Below are 17470 nucleotides of genomic sequence, written 5' to 3' on the forward strand. Positions count from 1 at the left end.
GTTAATGGCACAACAATGGTTTTCACATAGACATAAAAGAAAGTAACAAGAAAATTTTAAAAAATAAATGTAAGTAGTTCAAGTACTCATAGCTGATCAATTTCATTTTGAAGAACATCCATATCATATTGTAACGCCTGCATTTCATGTAAAATCTGATTGTCATCAGATGCTTCGCTGCTCTCAACAGAACTAGGAAAGTCTAATTCAGGCACAACTTGGGCTTTTTCTTCTGTAATGGATCAAGCACTGTACTAAATAGTGTGATATAAATTCTGGTTTTATGACACACTGGTTGATTGCAAACTTTTCAGTTTTTAACCTCCAGTTACATCTCCATTCATTTCAGGATCAGCTATAAGTGGCAGTAATACTTTCAGGTATTTGTTTTTTATCTTACACTATAAGAAGAATTTTAATGGCCTAAAAATAAATAGCTGTGACAAAAAATTTAACACTAACATATTGCTAATCCTGCAATGAACTCACACAAAAATATTCCTATGTTATTAAAAAATAGGCAGGAGTGATCTCCCCTAAACTTTCTCGAATATACTTAACCCGTCACTAAATAGCGGCGGGTTGACTCGTTTAAGACTTCCTGAAAGACGCAGTTGTCCAAATGGGGTGGGTAGGTACACACTGTTGCACATGCCTGGAGGCCAGGGTGGGGGCAGGAGGAGGGTTAGAAAGTCTGCGTGGTGTCCCACATGGTTGGGCGAAGTAGAGAGTTATATTTATAGATAACACTACGGTGGATAGCAACCTAGGATACAGACATGATTTTTAATCTTTTTAATTACTTAAACCTTTTTTAAAATATAAGAGAATCTCATAGAATAAAGAATTGTGCACTAAGTGAACAGTAAACAATGTGTGTATAATAGTGCAGAATATTGGTACTATAAAAAGTGCAGAATATTGGTAATTTAAAAATTCATATGCGTTTTTCGAGAAATCGGAAATAATGTAAAGTATTAATTACGGTCACCGGAAATTAATCAAAATTTGAAAAAGGCAGAGAATTAGATCTTTTACTTATATTTTGTCTATCTGAAACAGTACTCAAAATATAAGCTTTTGAAAAACCATAATAAGTTCCACTTCCAAAAACAAATATCGCTGAAAAGTTGATATAGATTTACAAATTTTATATAATACTTATATATGAAATTTCATCAACCTAGCTGTAACGGTACTCAAGTTATCATGTTCACAGACACACATCTGCACAGACACACACAGACATATGGACAAAATTGCAAAACTATGTTTTTCCAACTCAGAGATGTTTCACAAATCTCTTTTTTGCACGACTACAATACTTCTTTTACGAGAAAGTATAAAAACTTTCAAGTGTGTGGTTTTCAATGTCATATAAAATGATAGTACTAAATGAAAATAATAATAACTACCTGGTTCTGCTGCTATTCCTTTATCTGATCCTGTCACATCCATCTCAAGTGGAGACCCATAGTTGGACCAATCATGCCCAGAGATTAGTTGTTGATTAGTCTCTAATACAGGCACAAGTCTGTCTGGTTGATGAACACAGAAAAACTATGAAACTATTTTTTTTTCAAAATAAATATGTTTTGAATCATTTAAAATGATGTTATTTCAGATTACAACATAGCTAGATGTATTAAAAAACATAGACCATCACTTTGATACCCTCATTATCAGCATCCTCTCCATTCTCCAAGGATTTTAGAATTTTATCCAGCTCATCTAAGTGTTTGAGGACATCTAGGTGAAAGGTGAATGAATATATGTTAAAAATTTTAACATTATGACTTAACTTCCTATTAACGTTAATTATAGATAGCAAAAAACTTTCATGATTCACATTTACAATTGTTAATGAAATTTGAGCCTTAAAATTCTGAAATATCTGTCTTAAAATTTTGTCCCAATGTACAAAATAATTGTATCTGCCCTATTCAATCAACTTAAAAAAAAGTTAATCTCAGAAGGATCAAAATAATAAAATTACTTAGAAATGACCCTCTTCCCACTCTTCCCATTAGCTATCCACTGATAATTAATTACTGTTACCTGGGCTATCAAACTCTTCTTCTCCTGTGGAAAACCTGTCCTCACTACAAGATGTGTGCTTGAATACCACTTCTGTGCACTTTTGTTTAGAAGAGCTAGCTAGCTCTTGCACAATAAAACTATAGTCTTGTCCATTAACATAAAGCTCATATGGATAGAGATTTCTGGATGGGAGAAAATAATACAACTCATTAGAGAACTTTTTATTTGATAAGCTAATTGCAGCCAATCACATAAATTAAAGCAATATCATGCACATTCACACCCTATTGTAATAAAAAAAAAATTACAAAAACTATTTTATGAAGAATACAAAAAATAATAATCAAAAAGCAAAATGTTTTACAATATTTATTAAAATAATAATTAAAATTAAGCTTGGTTAAATACTAGATAAATGAATTTGGACATGTGTTATTAAAATTAAACTTGCAGGCATTTTTTTTTACCTTTTATAAAACCTTTTTGCCAAGGAACCTCCTTGTTTATTGGGTTGCTGCACAACCTCCATATATACAGAATGCCACAGGTGCCTTTCACACACCTAAGTACACATGAATTATTTAGTTTACCTTTTAGACAACTTATAACATGATTCTGCCATGCATAAAATGGCAGTAACTTCAGAGTTTTAATGATTGAGATACCAAAAAAGTTTCTAAATATTTAAAGAAAACATTTAATGAAATTAAGATTTGAAATTTAAAGAAATACTAACTTGGCTATAACCTCCACGCTCATGGACTGCTAGATAAAGACTAAATATACTGACTTCCATTTTCTGCCAGATTGGAGCTAAGGCTAATTTCAAGCCATTACGTGACATGAATCTGATAACATCGTGTTCAAACAGGCGCTGATTTCTTGTGTACATCTAACATGAGCAACAGGTATAATTAACACAAAGTTATGCAATGTGAAGTTAATTCTTACATTACTTTACAAAAGAAATCTAACCTCTAAGTCTAGAATGAACCTCTCTTCCTTTGATACATCCAGTAGTGATGTGGGAAAGTCTAAACACTGTAGTTCTCTTCTTGCACTGTGGTTGTTATTTTCTTTAATAGGTTTTTTAGAATGTTGCTTCAATTTTTTATTTTCTTCATTCAGTTCAATTCCTTGAAACTTTCTGTTTTGATTTTTAATTGGTTCATTCCTTAATTCTTGATGTTTTGATTTGATAGTCTCTTTAAAACAGTTTTTCTTGAAAGAGTTGTCTAAAAAGTAATTTTAAAATACTACAATGTTCTGCAGCTTTAGCAATCCTAACAGTAAACACAAATAACTTTTTGTTTTTGATGTTAAAAATAACCATGTTTTAATAAAAAAGATCATACATTTATTAGGAAATTGTTAGCAATTTCAATACAACTTGAAAATTATATCCCAACATTTATTAAGTATAACACAGCTACTGAAAAACAATGTTTTTAAACTGTTTTTAAACAATGCCTAACATTTTTTATATTTTAGAAGAAAGCTAAAACAAATAGTACTAATTTAAGGAAAAAAAATTATTTTTAAAAAGAATGATTGTTGCCAAATTTTAAACTGAAATCTTTCAGCCTCTAGCTTAACCATAGGGGATGACATAATACATAATTAAAAACACAAAAACATAGTAGCTACTAAGAAATCATATGAATTTTCTCAGACATCTGTTCTAACCCTAAGAGGCATAGAAACCTCACTATTGAGAATACACATTGATATGTAATTCTAAATTCCTCCTCAACAGTTGTCAGTATGTGTCAGCTTCATTACCTGCAGGGTTAAAATTTTCACTGGTAAACCAGCAAGTTTTTAATCTATCCTCTAATGAAAGTGGCAGCAAAATCAAAGCTTCTTTAATGGACTCATGCACTGTGTAACCACCCTTGTATGTGTCTTTATCTTTCTCCTTTACTCTAGCTGGAAGACCAAATCTTTTTTGTCTCTTTGATTTTTTCTAATAGATTAAAAAATGTAGATATTTTAATTAAGAGTATATTATAATCGAGCTGCTCTATCTATAAAACTAAAACTCAGCAATGTTTACACATTTGTAGAATTAAGTACTTGTCAGAGTGGAGTCCATGACTAAAATGTGCATGTAAAGCTTAAATAACAAAGACCTTGGGAAGCCTGGGTTGCTTTTCTTCCTGTATAAGGTGTGTGTTTCCTGGCCCAAAAACCTCAGTGCTTTTGGCACCAACCCAAGCATGTGTCCTCTCTCCACCCACAAACTCTACATGATACCACAAGATTTCAATTCCATCTCCATCAAAATGAAGCCCATTGGCAGGATCAGCACTTATAATGGCTGGCCACCTAGAGGAAAAACAATATAATTAGTTACACCATCAGTTTTGTAATGAGTTGACTAAGTTTCAAAGCTCACATAATTGAGAAGAAAGAGGTACCTGCAATAGCCTTTAGTCTTGGCCCAAACTAATGTGCCAGGCTTTAGCTCTGACTTAATTACATCCAACTTCACACGTTTTGCCAATTTATCAAAAGCAGTGGTACTCTCTTCAGGGTATGTGCAGCTTCAAACAAAATTATAATTCAACGGTATATTAAAGGTATATCAAAGGTATAGAATTATAAACACAATAAAACTATCAGTAATGATGTTTAATTGGTTTTAAATGTTTTGTTCTGAAGATTTTAATAAAGTATTTAATGTTTTATTTTCCATTATTTATGAGATTCACCTATTAAAACTTTTGTCATCATTCATGTTACATGTCCAGTGGGTTTCTTCTGTAATGTTGTTGGCAACTTCGCTTCGAAGTTTTCTCCATTTAAGGCAATCTGGATTATCACATTGCACCCAAACTACTGATGAAAGCTTTTTTTAAAGATAAATAAAATTATATTGTTATAATAGCCTGCATTAAATTTGAGTTAATAAAAATTGTACAAAGGTTGAGTACAGTAATACCACTGTTCCACAGCACAGAGGCGTCACGAGGCGGGGGGGGGGGGGGTGCGGACCGCAACGGATGACACCATTTAAGGGGGTGACCCCCATGGCAAAAAATTTCAAAAATTTATAGATGATATTTTCTTTTTAATGATTCTTCAACTAATGATTAATTATAGTTAATCCACCTGTATTAATATCTGAGCCTGTATTAATATCTGACTATAGATAAGCATCTTTACTGTTAACTGTGCACACTTAAAACTATCATCCGGGAGATGGGTGTGTGTGACACCAACTGCAAAATTTACAGAGAAAAGAAGTTTTTGCTGAGTATTTCAGCAACTGAGTGCGTTTACAGCCATAGTCAACTTTATAGTAAATGGCTTTGCTTCTAACTGTAGGGAGTAACAATAGTGAAACAATTTAATGTATTCAGGGCAGGAGAAATTCCATTGATGTTATTGTCTATGGGAGGGAGAGCTGCAAGGTGATACAACAGGTTCATGGGATTAACAAGTAACAGTAAAACCTCTGTGATGACACATGTAGTGTTTTGTACTATTTTCTGGAGCTTTGACTTTAACATGAAGATACATCAGGTTTATGAACTACAGCAGTAGAAATGCATCTGCCAAACCTTGTCAAGTAATTTACTAAAACAGGGGTTAAACCATACTTCAGTGTGAGGTGCAATTAAATTATTAGCACAGGGTATCAGTTTGAGCACTCAGCTATTCCTAGATATGATATGTATATTCTTTAAGTAATACAAATAAAGTTACTGAAAGTAAACATTACACCACATTTCAGTATATCTATATATATATATGTATAGGTATATGTACACATATATTCATATTATACACATTGAAAACATTTTAAACCTCTTCCGTTATTCCTGGCTACACTTACATTTTTCCGAAGGATTAAGTCATCATCAGATACAGTTGAGTTAGCAGATCTCCTTAAAGAAGCCTCGTCTGGTTGCTTAACACAACTTATTCTTTGTAAATTACGTGGACGAAGAATTCTCGCATCCATAATCTGTTCGTCAAATCATAATTTAATACTTACTAGTCAGGTTCACAACAGAAGCTGATTAAATATCAAAAGAATTCATACATATTTAAACCAAGCCTATTTATAAATGTAACTAGAATAATAAACTATTCATCAATTTCTAATAATAATCTGTTCCAATAATATTATTCAAAGGTAACCAATACTCTCACCCACCCAATCCAAAAAAATCAGCTATTAAATCAACTATCATAATTTTATGTTATTAAAGTCGTTTTAAACATAATTGAATTAATTTTCCTTTTGTATCTTACTACCATTACAAATACTATTGATCAATGGGTCTTTTGGAATATCATCACATGAAAAGTATTTTTACTATCAGTGACCAGAAAATGTGTAAAAATGTGATGGGCAAATATGCACAAACAGAAAAATGTGTACACAGAAAAGTGAACCTGCAAAGAAATGCGCACACAGAAATATGCGCACACAGAAACGTGTGCTCACAGAAAAATGTACACATAATAAAATTGCAAACACAGAAAATTCGACACACATAGCTACTAAAATATACAGATATGGAACTAAAATATATCTGTTTGTGTATGAACAGTGACACATATGTCATGCATAAACACACACACATTGCTATAATCTTCATAGTTACATGTGTTTTATTCAATACAAAACACGATCTGACGCAATGTTCAGTACTTTATTAGCATCATTCAATTTACCAGAACCACCTAAGTACTGTCCCCATCACTTTTTGATGACATTGCATGGTCCTGCCCATTTTAGTTCTAATTAGTTCAATAATTGGGGTTTCAGTATCAATAGGCCTGCATGACTTTGATATCTTTGGTTGCTGATGAACTATTATTGTAATTCTTTGCTTTTTCTTCCCAACATTCTGATTTTCTGGTTGCATACCTGCATGCTGTTTGCAAAGGCTGCTTAAGTAAGGTCCAACAGCTATAGTTTATATTCCCTCTCCTCCCCAATGAGGATAGACCAGTTGTTGCAGGTGTGTTATATTCAATACAAAACCCGATCTGAGGCAATGTTCAGGACTTTATTTGTTCTCGTCTTAATGTATTCCACTACATTCCCTTGCTGCTACCAACAATCTCCTAACAATAATTCAATCTGCTTTTATACCTGCATTTGAACTTGTGATAACAAACAACACAAATATCCTGTGCTAACTCAAGTCACACTTCTTCTAAGTTCTAGACAAACCTCTGAATGACCGGTAATACTCATTACTGGGCTATCTGAGTGGCATTTTCTGTTTAAGCAATTCTTTTATTAGTGCATTTTTCTGTTTGTGCTTTGTGTGTGTGTTTGTAGTTTTCTGTGTGCGCATTTTTCTGTGAATGCAATTTTCTAGTTGCACAATTTCCTGTGTGTCCATGACAATTTTTCAGTTGTGTAGATTTCTGTGTGCTTTTTAAGCACTTTTTTCTGAGAACCATAGATATCTGCCTATAACATAATAATAGGCCTAGATGTGCCTATAATAAAATATAATTAATTAGGCCAATAGACTTCATGAGCCTATAATAAAATACAATTAATTAGGCCAATAGACTTTGATTATTTCTTAGATCTAGATTAGAGCTAAGTTGTGGTTTCAAAGGTTTTTAAGTTTATAGGCCAGTAGGCCTTTTGGATTGTTATTAACTTATTAGAAAATCTGGGTGTGGGACAAAAGGCCGACATCGAAAAGGCAGACAAGACATAAGGCCGACACAGACAAAAGGCAGACAGCCATAAGGCAGACAGCCATAAGGCAGACAGCCATAAGGCAGACAGCCATAAGGCCAACAGACCATAAGGCCGACAAACCATAAGGCAGACAAGCATAAAAATACTAATATCGCAAAATATGTGTTACTGCATAGCTCCTACGTTGACAGCCATCAAAATAAGGTATGAAAAAAGGTGAAACATTCAAGAGAAGAGATGGTGCAAGTTGCTATCCTTATAAGGTGAACCATCGGGTCAAGCGACTGGAGATTACAGGTGTGTCTTAAATACAAATAGCAACAACTAAATATTGCAAAATGCTGTCACTGCTGTCTTTCATAGCTCCTTCTATGTAATTGAGGTGAGATAATCATCAAAGAACCAAGTCAAAAGCCGCAGGCATCAATGCCCACAATAAGGTGGAACGCCAAGAGACAATGCTAGTTGCGATCATTATAAGGTGAACAATAGGGTCCATGCGACTAGGGATGATGGGAGTGTACAAAGGATAAACAGATAGGTGGCGTTACCACCATATTTCGCAAAGAAATCAAAGAAACCGAATGAAGTAGAACATTCGCGTGCCTTGACTACACTACATGTTAAATACAGATAAAATTTAAATTATTTTTTAGATTTGTCCATTGCAAATTGCATTAAAAAAAATGTATATTATATTTGTAGGATTCATTAATTCTGCTGTGATTGTGATACAAGTGTGCCGAAATTGGTACGTTATTTTTTGTTTTTTGTGTAAACATACCCCTGTGATTTCCCTACATATGGACCAATATATCTGCAACAAATAATTAGTTACATCGTGTGTTTTATTTTATCCTATTGTATGTACCTAAGAATATTTATTAGAAACTTAAAAAGTCGTATATAATTACATATTTTAGATATTAAACATGCCTATAATTGTAGTTTGTTATTTATAAAACTTGTCTGCCTTTTGTCTTGTTGGCCTTTTGGATGTCGTCCTTTTGGCAGTCGGCCTTTTGTCTTGTCGGCCTTTAGTCTTTTGGCAGTCGGCCTTTTTTTCCATGTCGGCCCTTTGTCCATGTCGGCCTTTTGTCCATGTTGGCCTTTTGTCCGGATCCCAGAAAATCTAGACTAGTAGGCCTACTAGATCTGTTCTAGTTCTAGTAGCAGCAAGTAGATCTACTAATATTCTAGAATACATCTAGATCTAGTAGTAAAAACTTAAGCTAGATCTAGATTCTAGTAGTGTATGCTAATAATAAATTATCAATGGACCGAACCAGGATTTCTTTCAGAAATTCTTTAAACTTCTGAGATCAGGGGAGGGGGGGGGGGGGGGGGGCTTGCATCTTTGAGAGGTGGGACTAGACAGAGGATTGAACTATTAAGGCCTATATAAATATATAGCCTATCTCTTATGCTATATTTTCTATCTATAGGCCTAAAGTCTTAGTTTAAATATATTTTTTACTATTATTTTGTCCTGGGGGGTGAGGGAGGTGTGGGTATGGATATGCTCTTGGGGAAAGTGCCCCCATGTTCTTCCCCAAGAACACTGGGCTGCACTCAAGCAAGCCACGGGAGACCCACTCTCAAAAGTTTAAAGTAGGCCTCTAGAATCTAGATGAAGATCTATCGACAGGTCAGGTAGTATTCTTGTCAACTAGATCTAGACTAGATCTAGATTCTAGAATCTAAAGGTTATAGATCTATAATAATCTGCAATTAATCTTAAATAAGTTAAAAGTTAAACTGCAACAAACAAATTGAATTATTATTAAATCTTATTTGACATCTAGAATCTAGATTTTACAGATGATTTTAGATACTGATGTCCGATAATAGACTCTTCCATAAAATAGGTGTGTTGGGTTATTAGTAGTATTGTAATCTCGACTAATTTTATGGTTAGAAATTAGGATTAGGCTTATGGTAGGACTAGGGTTGGGGTTAGGGACAGGGTTAGTGACATTAGGCAGCAATGTGTGTATTTAGTCATTAGTTAACTACCAGTAACCTAACACCCCTTTTTTAAAGAAGATTCTATTATTGGACAATGGTATAAAAATTCCCCAGATTTTACAAGCTAATCTGTTATTATTATTATTAATTTTATTATTTGTATTAATTATATTATCATATTGAGACACATTGTGGATATTAATTAAATAAAATTAAGACTTGTGAGATATGATGACTACCTTATTTATTCTAGTGCCAGTGGTCTTTTAATTTATTGATTTTTTTATTAGACTCTATTCACTATATTCCTGGGGGGGGGGGGGGGGGGGGGGGGGGGGGGTGGAGTATGAGTAATGAGTAAAATCACAAGATAGCGTTGGTTATTATTCTGGAATTGTACAGCAGTAAAAAAAACAGTAAAACCGTGGCGTAATCTGTCGAGCAGTTCCGGTAAAAAAATTATACTGTAAACCATCATTTATTGGCCACCATATTATTTTTAATACATAATGTTTAGAAATGTGCATGGATTGATTTTAGTTGCATTTAATACTGTTTTGCTAATAATTTTGTATTTTTAATTATTTTAAGAGTATGTGCTAATTATTGCTGCTACTAAACATTTGTTCTAATTCTTCTTACTACTTTTATAACTTTAGTAAATCTTATCATCCTATTTTTACGACATCTAGAATAATCTAGATCATAGATCTTGCTGTTTCAAAATCTTCTGCAAGTTTTTTTCTGGTTTCTTAAAAAAAGCATTAATTACTACACTCGACTTTATTTTACTAAATTAGATTTACTTTAGATTTACTAATTGTCGCTTTTTTTTGTCAATTAAACTTTACATTAAGTGAAAACATTAATAAATGCACTTGACTTTATTTTTTATTTCAACTGTCAAATAAGCTATGGTTTACATTACAGTAACAAATGTTACAGAAACCCAACAAACATTACCAGATAATTTCTGACACTATATAGAATAGATCGGTAATCTATCGTTTTGGGTACGTAAAATCGCCCGCGGCTATTTATGTACGAAAACGTTACCTCATTGTCAAGGCTTTAATACTACTTTAATAGAATTATATTGTCATATGTTTGTGTCAAATATTATAGATAAATGAATAATAAACCTAAATCAATGGCTAAATATATCGATATAGGCCAGAAATTAACTATAAACAGCAGTGTCTGAGAGCAAGATTTGCTATATAAACAGCAGCCATTTGTAAAATAGAGTGGCTTCCCCCTGAATCTGGCGCTAAAAGCTTATGAAAATAAAACTTAGACAAGATGGCTGCTGTAGTAAATGAGCATGGTTGCATCTGTTGGAAACATCGCTAGTCTTCATTAATTACGGCAAAGTTTTAATTCAATTGTTTAAAAACAGGTACATAAATGAATCAAGGAAACATTTTTGAATTTTTTAAAACATAAATCCTCCTCAAAATGTGAAATAATTATTAAAATTTAAGAAGTCACCTGTTTTTCACATTACAAATCGCGGGCGATTTTACGTACCCAAAACGATAGATTACCAATAGATCTATATATCGTGAGATTACCAAGCAAAAGCATGTTTTCTATAAAAATTCCATTTCGTTCGGGGGGGGGGGGGGGGGGGAGGGGCTGTAGACCCTCTACTGGGGGAGGGCAGAGCACACCCCCAACCCCCTCTCCCACACCCCAAAAAGATGCCTGGAAGAAACTCTGTTCACTAGACAACTAGGTTACTAGTCCGAGTGAGTAGTGAGTGACTATGCAGATGTACTGATGTATATCTATTCTTATTCTAGATCTACTTAATAGTTTTTAATACTACTTAAAAATAAGGTGTTAACATAGATCTAGAATAAAGATCTAGACTCTAATTATTAATTAACTATTAATTAACTTTGTACACTAGATTTCTACCGTTGTCTTTTACTTTTTTAGTCAGTGCAACTCAAAAACTATCACTAAGAGTATCAGACGTTATTAATATTATTATTAAAATTAAAATAAAATAAAAATTAATTCACAAATAGTCAAATACTGAAGCTCGATTTAGATCTAGATCTTGAAATTTAGATATCTAGATCTAGATTTCTATTCTTAGGACCATATCAAGATTCTAGATCTAATCTAGATCTAGAATCTAGATCTCTAGATTCTAGGTCCATCATAATAAATAATAAGATTTTTTTTTTAAATTAAAATTAAACAGGTTACGGGAAGAAACTTAAGTTCAAGAGTTGCCAGAACAAAAGAACTCAAAGTTGCCATAAACCCTAATCAAAATTATTACAAAAGTAAGCTTACCTTGACTTAAGAGCGTCCTAGCCTAACATTTCATTATAGAGATTTTTAAAAATACCTGCCGTCGAGCGAGCGAAGTAGTATTGCTTTGAAATACGAGAACTATTTGAAATACGATTGTTTTCTTCTTAATGTCCTGCGGGCAGTGTCGGAACTAGACAAAAAATGGCCACCCCGCAAAAAAAAATGTTTGCCCCCCCTATATATATATACATATATATATATATACATATATATACATATATATATATATATATATATATATATATATATATATATATATATATATGTGTATATATGTATATATATATATATATATGTGTATATATGTATATATATATATATATATATATATATATGTATATATATATATATATATATATATATATATATATATATATATATATACATACATATATACACATATATATATATACACATATATATATATATACACATAAATATATACATATATATATATATATATATACACATAAATATACATATATACATATACATATACATATACATATATACATATACATTTACATATATACATATACATACACATATATACATACGCATATATATATACGCATATATACATATGCATATATACATACGCATATATACATATGCATATATACATACGCATATATACATACGCATATATACATACGCATATATACATACGCATATATACATACGCATAAATACATACACATAAATACATACGCATATATACATACGCATATATACAGATACATATACAGATATATACCTATACCTATACCTATACCTATACATATACATATATACATATATACATATATACATATACATACGCATATATACACACGCATATATACACACGCATATATATACATGCATATATACACATGCATATATACATACGCATATATATATCTCACACAACAGCATGTGTTTGATTGTAGGAGAAATTGGACTCGGCTTTCACAGTGGTTTAAAAACAAAGGGAAAAAGAATATACAAGAGCGTCGTATGGTGTCTATAGAATAAAGATAATCCAACTGCAGCTACAGTAATCTTTTTACAAAACAACTATAAAAAAAAACTTTAAAAAATATTAAGGTCAGCTGTGGGCCCCTAACTGGCGTGGGGTCTATGCCGCCGCTGCCTGAAGTGTAGCATTAAGAATTTAATATATAAAGCCTATATAAATAGTCTGCCTATATATATATATATATATATATATATATATGTATATGTATATATATATGTATATACATAACGCCTATACTATGTTTTCCTAATGTGTCGTTACCCAGTAGTTTGGTCACCGATTATATGTTGTAATGATGCGGAGAACATCCTGACACATATTAAAGCTCTTGAAGTTGTGTGAGAATATTAATTTGATTATCTTTTTCTTCTTAAAAATAATAAATTTTTGTTTTTAAACAAGTCTCTAGATTCTAAAAACACTCGAGGGGCGGGGGGGGGGGGGGGGGTGACCTTAGGGTCATATCCTTTGTTACCTTGTTGTTAGACAACTGTCTACATCTCCACCAGCATCTTCATTTATCATTTAAGCTTAAGTCAGATGATTTCCAAGTAAAATAGCCTACACTGTGTAAAAACAGTTTATTTCTTCACATCCTCTTGTATTATGTTTTTATTAGAAAAATACATTTTTCAGTTCTTGTTCAAAAACACCTAACAAAAGCTAATGGGGTGGTATTTGGGGATGCAAGGATTAATGGCATTTCGATTAATTTCAACGTGGGAAAACTACTAGGAGATAAGAGCAAATTAACATACAAGCAAGGTTACTGATCAAATTAAATTCGTATTTTAGAGTTACCCGTGTAGGGCTATATTAATTATTAAAATTTTCTTTTCAATAACAGAAGAGTCTTAGAGCTTATTCGGTGGATTGTCTTTTTTCAAGTATTCATCTGTTTCTTATAATAATATGTAATTTTTCATTAGAAACAGAAGCATGCACTCAGCTGTGTCCTGCAACTTAAGATGGGTTAAAAAAGGTATGCTTATATTGACTTTGATGTTTTTAGTTTAAAATAAAAATCTATTTGCTTTTGAAAATAGGTGAGATACCTATTACCTATTGTAATGCTAAAGCTTGATGTGTCTAGTTTATTTTCTTTGATTTGGTACTTTGCAATGTTTCTGATCAAAGCAGCTTCGACGAAGTTTTGTTTTATTGTTTTTAACTCAAGTAAAAAAGATAATAAAAAAAAACAAAATAATTATATGTATTTATTCATTAATTCATATAAAAATATGCATAATAATATGTATGGATTACATGAGTCTGATCCTGTAATAACAAGTGCATCAATATTACAAAAACAATTTAAGGATTTACCTTGACAAAAAAAAGTCCTTCAATTCAAAATTTAAGGCAATTATGATTACACATTCCTATATGTTACAGTTTATAAAAATTTAACAAAACTATTTATAATAAAACTTATTTTTTTTAAATCTATCTCTAAAAATTGAACATTGTTATAAATAAAATGTAATTATAATGTATTAAACAAAAAGCAGAAAAATTCTTTAGACTTTGACTTGCAAAGGTAAAAGAGTAAACATAGTCCAGTCCTGCTGGAGAAACATCAATGATTACTTTTTTTCATACCTAATTTTAAAAAAAAAATGTTTGAAAATAATTCATATTTTTGCTATAGGTTCACAATAATATTGTTTTAAATTATTTCCTAAAATCACTTAAATGATGCTGATTGTCTAAAACAATATAAAATTAATTAAATAATTTACTCTGCATACATTAGTGTAGCAATTTGTACATGACCGGATAAATTCATTGTCATATTGATATTATATTACTTGTTAAATTACCTTGATGTTTATAATCTATAAATAATTTTGTCTATACTAATAGAGTAAAAATTTTAAAAATAAAAAGAGTAAATATGTACAGATTGATAAGTAAATGAAATAAAATTAAGGCACCAGTGGAAATTGTATATCACAACAACGCAACAGTTATAAATTTATTATGTATATGAATATGATAGAAATTAAGATTAAGACTTGGTGAACACAGAGGACATTGTTGTTAAATTGTATACCAGTATTCATAGTCCAAAGTTTATTTTGTTTTTACGTTATCTTCCATACTAAATATTATTTATGCATCATTGTTGTCGTACAAATCTTGGTGTGTTGGGGCTAGAGAGGGGTTGTAAAAAGTTAGACTTCTATCAGTACGGAGCCCAAATGTTCCATCATAAACCCTACCATAACTGGAATCCTCATCTGATGATGTTGTATTTAACTTTTGCATCCTTAAATGAAGTCTTCGTTTTCTGAAATATAAAATGTCTTGTTTTAGTTGGAAATTTCATTCAATTATTTTATAAATATGAAAATGATTATTAGGGTGTTTCTTGAGCTAAGAGTAAAGTATTAGCTAGTTTGTGGTAGAATATAAAATATGTGTACTAGATTGTAGTAAATTTAACTAAAGTATATATATATATATTAAAAATGAATTTGACTTTGCATCTCACATTTATATATTTATAGAATTTGGCTGTTAATTTTGCTGCCCTACTGTACATTATATAAAGAAAAAGGTACAACCAGAATCACCCCATTCTAACTACTAATTTTATACATACCTGATTAATATAACTAAGGCTACTGATATTACAACAATTAACAGTAGCCCTGCTATACAGCCAACTATGATGATAACTGTGAGGGAGTTAAATTCTACTGCATCTGGATTTCTGGGTTTGCAGTCTGTTAAATATAGTAAAAAAAAATTATATATTTTATATATTTACTTAGTTTTAGAGAAAAAAAAATGTGTTATTATATATATAATATTATATATTTATTTATATAATCCAAACTTTAATGCCTTGCAACATACTTTCTATAGTTGTCCAAGCTGTTTGAGATGTAGAAGGATCACACTTATTGCATGTATCCAGTGAATCATCCTTGGTATAGCATTTAGAGTCTATAAAACATCCAGCCTAAAATCCATGGAACAAAATGAATGATAAAATCTATTTTCAAAAGTTTTCAAACATTTTAAAATAAGTTATAGATCTAGTTCTCAGTCAGTGAAAAACATCACACAGTAAAGTGAAAAAACATCAGACAGTAAAAATAAAATCATAAAAATAGTAAATTTTGTGTTTTATTTTTTAAAGAGGTTTACATAATTATTCACAAACCATTAAGAAAAATGTTAATACAAATATTAAATATCCAATGAAATTAAATAAACTGTTTTAAATAATACTGTGTTACAATTTTACAGTGCACTATTTTTTCTGTAGTTGCGAAGCAATAATAATAATAAATAATAGCTAAAACCAAGTAATTGTTTTCTTTATCTAGTACTAAATAATTTATCTTTGAATAGATAACTAGGGTTGCCACTGGGTTAGGAGAAAGTTCGAGGATAGCCTGGAGCAAGTCCCACCCTGCCGGTGCGCGGGCTGATGCGCCAGATTCAATTTAGTTGGTGAACCGCTTAATTCAGTTTAGTGAAAGAATATAATGCCCCATTGTATCCAGAGTCTATCTCACTGTTTAAAGCTAATGCAGTCGCTATAGCCCTCACTGGATAGCCCAAGGCGACAAATCGCACCCTGCTGGGGGCTGGAGGACTCGCCTGATTGAATTTATTGAATGCCCCATTTTATCCATAGTCTATTGCACTATTTAAAATGAAAGTAGGCACCATAGCACTCACGTAAAGGCTGTGCGCCAAATCGCACCCTGCCAGGGGCCACCCAATCGAAGTTACAAATTTTTCCCCTGCAGAAACCTTCTCTGGAGTATTCTCATCAACCCTCCTGGGGCTCCAAAAATGCGAATATGAAATTCTTTTTTTTACAAAAACATTCTCAACAACTTCCCAAAGTTTCATGGCAATCGGATGAAAGGTGTAGTATTGCATAAAAGACAAACATACACACATACATTGCTTTATATATATATATAGATAGATAGATAACTGTGAAAGACTTACGGTTACAGAACACTCTATAGAGCTGCCCAGGCATTTGGCACATCTCGAATCATAGATTAAAAATAGTGCTTTTTCTTTACTAGACAATTCACCATTCACTACAGTGATGAGGCGACTTCTGTTATCAGTCACATTACAATAAACAACATATTGCGATTGGTAAATGGCGGAGGCTGTGCTTTTATTAGAGCCCTGAGGATGGTAAACAGTTTTTCTTAAAGTTTTTTAGGTCACTTTTTCCATAATATTCATTTGAAAGCTAAATAATTTTAAAACAAAGATATCTATTCAACTTTAACTGACATTTCTGAAGTATTATCTCTGTAATCTACTAACGCTAGCAGTCAAAAAGACATGAAAGAAAAGCTAAACAGACTATTTCTTTTGCAAACTGAGTTTGACTCAAATCAAACATTAACAAAACCAAGTCTACTAAAATAAACAACATG

At 31.8% G+C, this 17470-nt stretch overlaps 2 protein-coding genes across 2 annotated transcripts in view; both read right to left on the reverse strand.

Annotated features, from left to right (window-relative positions):
- Nucleotides 1–5: 5 nt before the first annotated feature.
- On the reverse strand, nucleotides 6–11931 carry LOC131943144 (AT-rich interactive domain-containing protein 4B). The gene is made up of 13 exons (XM_059303149.1): nucleotides 11912–11931; nucleotides 5882–6013; nucleotides 4755–4891; nucleotides 4461–4586; nucleotides 4173–4368; nucleotides 3823–4006; nucleotides 3016–3275; nucleotides 2777–2932; nucleotides 2508–2602; nucleotides 2059–2222; nucleotides 1675–1749; nucleotides 1416–1538; nucleotides 6–232 (listed from the first exon to the last, which is right to left on the reverse strand). Exons 2-13 carry the CDS (start codon nucleotides 6008–6010, stop codon nucleotides 87–89), a joined length of 1791 nt encoding a protein of 596 aa, XP_059159132.1. The 5' UTR covers nucleotides 6011–6013; nucleotides 11912–11931; the 3' UTR covers nucleotides 6–86.
- Nucleotides 11932–14658: 2727 nt separating this feature from the next.
- LOC131943142 (uncharacterized) overlaps nucleotides 14659–17470 on the reverse strand; it is a 120031-nt gene continuing 117219 nt past the window's right edge. Inside the window, exons 190-193 of the mRNA XM_059303147.1 lie at nucleotides 17022–17213; nucleotides 15909–16014; nucleotides 15652–15775; nucleotides 14659–15336 (exon numbers count right to left, since the gene is read on the reverse strand). Of these exons, the coding sequence (XP_059159130.1) occupies nucleotides 15159–15336; nucleotides 15652–15775; nucleotides 15909–16014; nucleotides 17022–17213 (600 nt within the window). The 3' untranslated portion in view covers nucleotides 14659–15158. The remainder of the gene's footprint in view (nucleotides 15337–15651; nucleotides 15776–15908; nucleotides 16015–17021; nucleotides 17214–17470) is intronic.

The sequence above is a fragment of the Physella acuta genome, unplaced genomic scaffold, assembly GCF_028476545.2.
Source record: "Physella acuta isolate Inbredline_101_S28 unplaced genomic scaffold, ASM2847654v3 ptg000443l, whole genome shotgun sequence".
NCBI classification, from domain to species: Eukaryota; Metazoa; Mollusca; class Gastropoda; family Physidae; genus Physella; species Physella acuta.

Coding starts and splice junctions, on each gene's coding strand:
- LOC131943144 (XM_059303149.1), bottom strand. CDS start 6,010: ATGGATGCGAGAATTCTTCGTCCACGTAATTTACAAAGAATAAGTTGT. Junction 4,369..4,460: donor AAGACTAAAGGCTATTGCAG/GTACCTCTTTCT, acceptor TTTTTCCTCTAG/GTGGCCAGCCATTATAAGTG. Junction 2,933..3,015: donor GGTTCATTCTAGACTTAGAG/GTTAGATTTCTT, acceptor TGCTCATGTTAG/ATGTACACAAGAAATCAGCG.